The sequence below is a fragment of the Lagopus leucura genome, unplaced genomic scaffold, assembly GCF_019238085.1.
Source record: "Lagopus leucura isolate 7727_CA_CO unplaced genomic scaffold, USGS_WTPT01 35160-0_obj-0_obj, whole genome shotgun sequence".
NCBI classification, from domain to species: Eukaryota; Metazoa; Chordata; class Aves; order Galliformes; family Phasianidae; genus Lagopus; species Lagopus leucura.
In genome coordinates, this window is record NW_024968726.1 from 1 (window position 1) to 6,249 (window position 6,249).

General features: G+C 62.1%; 1 protein-coding gene across 1 annotated transcript; it reads right to left on the bottom strand.

The window, feature by feature from the left end:
• Positions 1–533: 533 nt before the first annotated feature.
• On the bottom strand, positions 534–4,717 carry LOC122193813 (antigen WC1.1-like). Its single transcript, XM_042894696.1, has 12 exons — positions 4,497–4,717; positions 4,063–4,383; positions 3,674–3,988; positions 3,292–3,594; positions 2,885–3,199; positions 2,493–2,807; positions 2,114–2,422; positions 1,687–2,037; positions 1,422–1,568; positions 1,247–1,336; positions 1,085–1,168; positions 534–931 (listed from the first exon to the last, which is right to left on the bottom strand). Exons 1-12 carry the CDS (start codon positions 4,558–4,560, stop codon positions 768–770), a joined length of 2,778 nt encoding a protein of 925 aa, XP_042750630.1. The 5' UTR covers positions 4,561–4,717; the 3' UTR covers positions 534–767.
• Positions 4,718–6,249: the final 1,532 nt, after the last annotated feature.

Sequence of the window (6,249 nt, forward strand, 5' to 3'; positions counted from 1 at the left end):
GGGTGCTCTTCCCACTGCCAACGGAGGTGTCCCCAGAAGTGCAGATCCTCCCAGCAAGCGCAGGGTGAGAGCCAGCTGACTCAGGTTTGCTTATCAGAACGTGTGCGAAAAGGCTGTGAATGTGTGTGGAGATGCACACACTACAGTTATCATCTGAATTTCTGTAACTGCTTTCTGCCCTTTTCTGTTTGTATCTGCCCTCGAGGCTGTTTACAGCTCTCTCCCCCATGGCACACTGGGGGCAGGGGCGGAGTGAGCGAACGGCCGGGTGCTGCTCAGCTGCCTGCCGGCTGAAACCGCAGCGTGTGGCAGCGTGCCTGCACCTGTGTGCCTGTGGGGACACGCGTCCTTGTTGTCCTTCCACTGCAGCGCAGCAGTCATGGGAGCCGTCCCACCTCATCGCTGTCAGCTTTCATGCTCTTGTCTTTGTTACCCCCGTGCCCAGAGCCAAAGGGGAGATCTCTGAAATCTCTCTTTGCCCCAGCACCGCAAGGGGTGGCTGACAGAATCAGGTATGGAATCCAAGGCTGGAAGCGAGTTTCTCCACAGATTTGGGGTTTTAATAAAGAAGAGATACTCATATGGAAAGAGTTACAGAAAATTATTTATACAAGTCAACTTGCTGTTGTGTCCGAGCTTCAGGAAGGAGAATGGAGCAATTTGGTGCTGTTTTGTGCACCAGGCAGGGAAAGGTGATGCTGCCAAGAACAGGGCTGCCCCTTCTTGGGAGCAGAGGTCCCTGTTCCAGCCATGTCCTCACAGGCTGCTCACAGCGATGTCCCCAGGGTGCTGACACCAACGTCGTCATATCCTGTGTCCTCGGGTGGTTGTGCTGGATTGTCCCCGAGGTGGGGAGAGACGGACACCTCCAGCACAGCCATAGCATCATCGTAGCCATGTGAGGGGCTGTGATGGGGCTCAGCAAGGGAGTCTGCAACAGACATGGATGGGACATTGGTGAGGATACAGATGGGAGGGGCTTCGTGCCCTCACCTCCCCATCAATGCTGCTTTCCTGTGTACCCTCTGAAGGGTGCCCTGTGCCCTTCTGTCCTCATAGTGCTCCTCTGTGCCCGTGCCCCTACCTGAGGACACCTGGAGGTTGCTCTCCTCTGCACCATCCCCACTGGGTTCCGACACCTTTTTCCCTGAGCCCAGGGACAGGGAGCCTGGAGGTGAGGAAGAGCATTATGGACACAGCAGGGCATGAGGACAGCCTCAAGCCCCAGGGACTCTCCCGCTCCCACCTGTGTGGCTGGGCACCTCCTGGTAATCAGGCATCAGGCTGTAGTCCAGCTCCTCATACACAACCTCAGAGGCAGCATCCTTGCTGGGGCCTGCAAGGCAGCGTGCATGGCAACAGTGCCCCCAGTGTCCCCAAGGTTCTGCCCCATGCTGGAGAACCTGCAGAGCGGTGCCCACCTTGGCTCTGGGCCCGTGTGCGGTGTGCCAGAACTGCCAGGGCGGCCAGGGCCAGGCACAGCAGCGTCCCCAGGACCACGCACAGCAGCGTGAGTGCTGACACCCTGCTTGGCGCTGCAGTCAGCGGGACGGCGCTGTGGGTGAGAGCTGTGGGGCAGTGATAGGAAGCGTGAGGCCCCGTGGGGATCTCATGGCAGCAGTCAGAGGACAGTGAGTGAGGACAAAGCCATTTTTGTTGGGGTGTCTCTGTCCCAGTGGCTGCTACCTGGGGCTGGGCTGGTAGCCTCACTGCTGTCCCTGGTGTCCTCTTCACAGGAGATGTAGGTGATCCCAGTGGTGTCACATTCCTGCAGCTGCCATGGCGCTGAGGGGCAGCGCCAGAGCGAGCGGGCTCCCTCCTCACAACTCACCCAGCTCAGCCAGGCGGGTTCCAAGCCCTCTGCAGCGATGGCTGCCAGAATTCCCTCAGTGCCACATCCCAGCTGGCGGCAGACGGCAGTGGCCGTGGCGAGGCTGGTGCCGTTGGCACAAACAGGACCCCACGTCCCCTCATGCAGCACCTCCAGGTATCCACTGCATCTGCTGCTCCTTCCCGTCAGCCGCAGGTCCAGCAGCCCTGCAACGAGGTCAGGGGATCACTGCACCCTGAGGGCAGTGGGGCTGCTCCCATGCAGAGGGATGGTGGCACTCACCTGAGCACACAGCGCCCGCTCCACCTCCAATCTGGCAGCCACGCTGCACTTTGGCTGCGCAGTGCCACAGAGCATCCTCTGTGCCAGAGCAGCCCCCGGCACCAGGCCACAGCGTCCCAGTGCCAGGCCCAAAGCGCTCGGAGCCAGGTGCCTCCAGGGCCCATCCGCAGCCCAGCTGGCGACAGACGACGGTGGCATCCTGCAGGGTCCAGGTGTCCTGGCAGACGGTGCCCCACGTGCCCTTGCTGTACACCTCCACCCTGCCGGCACAGCGCCCCGGGCCGCCTACCAGCCTCAGCTGCTTGCTTCCTGTGTGAGAATTTGAGGCTGAGGATGGGGCTGGCGGCATCGTGCTTGTGGCCCTTCCCTGTGCACTCACCTGAGCAGGCAATGGCCAAATCCACAGGGCTCTTGCTGAGCTCTGTGGCCATCCCTGAAATGTTACACTGTGCCAGGAGCTCCTCGGTGCCCACACAGCGCAGCTCCTGCAGCTCCATGGGGCCCGAGCCATTGGCCGGCGCTGCATAGATTTTCTCAGGCACACCGCAGCCCAGCTGCCGGCACGCCACGGTGGCAGTGCCATTGTCCCACAGCCCCACAGACACACGGGCCCAGACACCGGGGCGCACGGCCACCTCCAGCTGTCCGTCGCAACGGCTTTCCCCACCGTGGAGCCTTAGGGGCTCGGTGACACCTGCAACAGCCCGGCTGTGCTGTGGGAACTGGCATTGCTCCCCACCTCCTGGAGCTTCCCATGGTCCCCACACCCACCTGAGCAGTTGATGGCAGCAGTGTGCCCAGGAGGGCAGGCGGGCTGCCCCAGTACCTCCACAGGGCACTCGCCTGGATGCCGCTCACTTCCACTGCACCTGAGGGCATCACGCCGCAGTGTCCCCATACCCATCCCAAAAAGGCCTGGCGGGGGCAAGGAGAGAGCAGAGCCACAGCCCAGGTGGTGGCAGAGGACGTGGGCATCGGGCAGGTCCCAGGCAGTGGCACACAGGGGTCCCCACACCCCTTGTGCCTCCACCTCCACCCGCCCGGTGCAGGCTGAGCCGCCCTCCACAAGCCGTAACCCGGTGTAGTCTGCAGCAGAGAGAGGGGTTGGTGGAGTGAGGGACCTCCTGAGCACTCCACACTGCACAGGGCCCCTGCAGATCCACAGCCATTGCACTTACAGGAGCAGATGATGGCTGTGGTTTGGATGCAGGTCTGGATGTGCGGAGGCCGCTGTGTGCAAGTGGACAGGAGGGGCTCAGTGCCGTTGCACTCAAAGGCACCATGCCAGAATGGCCCCTCTGCTGCACCAAATTGCTCAGTCCCATATAGGGCCAGTGCTGTACCGCAGCCCAGCTCTCTGCAGACGACGTGGGCGGCCATGAGGTCCACGTGGCCGTGACAGATGCTGACCCAGGCCTGGCCCTGCCGCACCTCCAGTCTCCCTGAGCACTCACTGTCCCCACCGGCCAGCCGGGAGAACCCTGCCAAGGGAAGTGGGCTGCTGGGCAGGGGGATGTGAGTGATGGGCTCCCCATAGTGCCATATGCCCCCAGCTCTCACCTTGGCAGACCACAGCAATGTCATAATCATGAGGACCATTGTAGGGACCCCAGCCCTGAATGTTACAATTCCACAGGGCAGCCTCATCTCCATGGCAGTCAATAAAGGCCAACATGATGGGGCCATCTACTGACCGAAATCGTGAGGCAAAGTAGGCGCCAGCAGCTGAGCCGCAGCCCAGTTGCTGGCACACCACCTCAGCATCATCCATGTCCCAGGCATCATCTGTCACTGTGCCCCAGCGTCCCCGAAGCTTCACCTCCACTCTCCCCTCACAGGGTCCTCCACCGTCCGCCAGCCGCAGCTCCAGTGCCTCTGCATCAGGGATTGGCCTCAGCCATGCCCAGGGGTCCTGGCATTCTGTTCCCATCTCAGACACCCCACCTCACCTGAGCAGATCACCCCAACGTCCCACTCATGGCCACAGAAGTGGTTCCCCCAGCCAAAGTGGGGGCAGTTCTCCAGCTTGGTCTCAGTGCCACGGCAGAAGAAGGGATGAAGCCAGATGCGTCCCTTGCCTTGCCCGAATGGGGCATATGGGGATGCGTGGGCCACCGTGCCACAGCCCAGCTGACGACACACCACACTGGCCCCTTTTATGTCCCAGTCGAAGTCATAGCTGCAGACGGATCCCCATTCGCCTTCATGCTTCACCTCCACCCGGCCAGCACAGCGCCCACCGCCATCCACCAGCCGCAGCTCCTCGCTGCCTGTGGGCACCCCGGGGAGATGGCTGAGCCAGGGGGTGGCCGACCCTTGGCTGCAAACCCTGCCCCTCTGCTTCCCCCCTGTCCCACGGCCACCCTACTGCCCCACGACTCACCCATGCAGAGCTGCAAACTGAGGAGCAACCCCAGCACCCTGGCAGGCATCATCGTGCCCCACATGCACAGCCTGCAGCCCAGGATGGGGAGGGGGAGATATAGGCAGCCCCTGCTGGCAGGAGCCAATGGGGATGGCGAGGTGCGGTGGGAGCCGTTATCAGCAGGGTTATCAGCCGCCTGCTGGGTCCCAGCCTCCAATAACCTGCTTCGTGCCCAAATATGAGACTTGTCTCCGCTTCTGGCGTCACGCAGCTCCACCACGGGGCTCACTGCCTGTGTGTCACCAAGGGGAGCCAGCCTGCCTGGGTGCTGCGCATGTCCCTGAGTAGGGGCTGCGTCTCTGGCTGTGTCCATGCAGAGAGGGTCCCCACAGGGTATAGACCGACCCGTAACAAGGCCTCCCTCTCACTCTAGTGTGTACCACATTATAGTGCAGCCCTAGAGCTGGCTTTGTGGTTCCTCAGGCAGCAGTGGGGGTGAATAAAGTCCCCATGCTGGCAGCAGGGCCCTTGCATCAGCTGTTGGGACACAGCACTGCCTGCATCTGAATACAAGTGGACCCAACATCCTCCCTGCAGCACAGGCAAGAGGGGATGTTTTCTCCATGCAGGGACCCATTGTGAGCACCAACGTCACACAGCTGCTGTGCCACCCGCACAGAAGCAATACACTGCATAAGGTGATGCTGTTCTACTCGAGCCTGCAGCATGCAGGAAGGTCTTGCTGCCTCACTTTGCTGTCCTGCTGCAGGAGCAGACACAGGGACAGCTGCAGATTGCTGCAGTCCTAGGGCTGTGCAGCTGCTGCGAGGCCAGCACAGCAACCCCAACTGCACAGGGGAAGGAAGGCTGCAGGCCGAGCTGTCCCTGCCCGTGTCCCCGCGTGCAGCCCGGTGTGGGGAAGGAGGAAGTGTGCAATGGGTGCGCGGCCGCTTTCAAAAGCGAAACTGCCTGTCCGCAGGGCTGGGACGTGGCGCAGCGCCCGGCCCCGCTGCAGGGTCACTGCATGGCGGCACGGCTCAGCGGGCACCGGGGAACGCGGCTGCGGGCTGGGGACGCTGGCAGCACCTGGGCGTCACTGCTGCCCCGCTGTGCTCGTGGTGCAGAGCTCCGGCAGGAGGCATCGGGGCTCAGCACGGCCAGGCATTCGGCTCTGGCTGCCATTCCTCCTTGATTGATGGCAGCGGTGGCACGGAGCTGATGGGGCAGGACGGCTGCTCGGCACCCGTCCTTCGGGAGCATACGTCAGGGATGGGAATCCTGCCCTCAGCCGCTGCGGGTCCTTACAGACTGCAGTAACAGACAAGTGCAGGAGGTGGCTCAGCCCCCGGCCCGATGTGTCTGGTGTCACAGGGAGCTCTTTCACGGGGTGCTCTTCCCACTGCCAACGGAGGTGTCCCCAGAAGTGCAGATCCTCCCAGCAAGCGCAGGGTGAGAGCCAGCTGACTCAGGTTTGCTTATCAGAACGTGTGCGAAAAGGCTGTGAATGTGTGTGGAGATGCACACACTACAGTTATCATCTGAATTTCTGTAACTGCTTTCTGCCCTTTTCTGTTTGTATCTGCCCTCGAGGCTGTTTACAGCTCTCTCCCCCATGGCACACTGGGGGCAGGGGCGGAGTGAGCGAACGGCCGGGTGCTGCTCAGCTGCCTGCCGGCTGAAACCGCAGCGTGTGGCAGCGTGCCTGCACCTGTGTGCCTGTGGGGACACGCGTCCTTGTTGTCCTTCCACTGCAGCGCAGCAGTCATGGGAG

Bases quoted from the DNA above. Each gene is read 5' to 3' on its own strand.
- LOC122193813 (XM_042894696.1), bottom strand. From the start codon at position 4,560: ATGTGGGGCACGATGATGCCTGCCAGGGTGCTGGGGTTGCTCCTCAGT. The intron at 3,989-4,062 runs GTGAGGTGGGGT...TCCCTGATGCAG, and splicing joins CGTTGGGGTGATCTGCTCAG to AGGCACTGGAGCTGCGGCTG. The intron at 1,569-1,686 runs GTAGCAGCCACT...ACTGCCCCACAG, and splicing joins GGCTACCAGCCCAGCCCCAG to CTCTCACCCACAGCGCCGTC.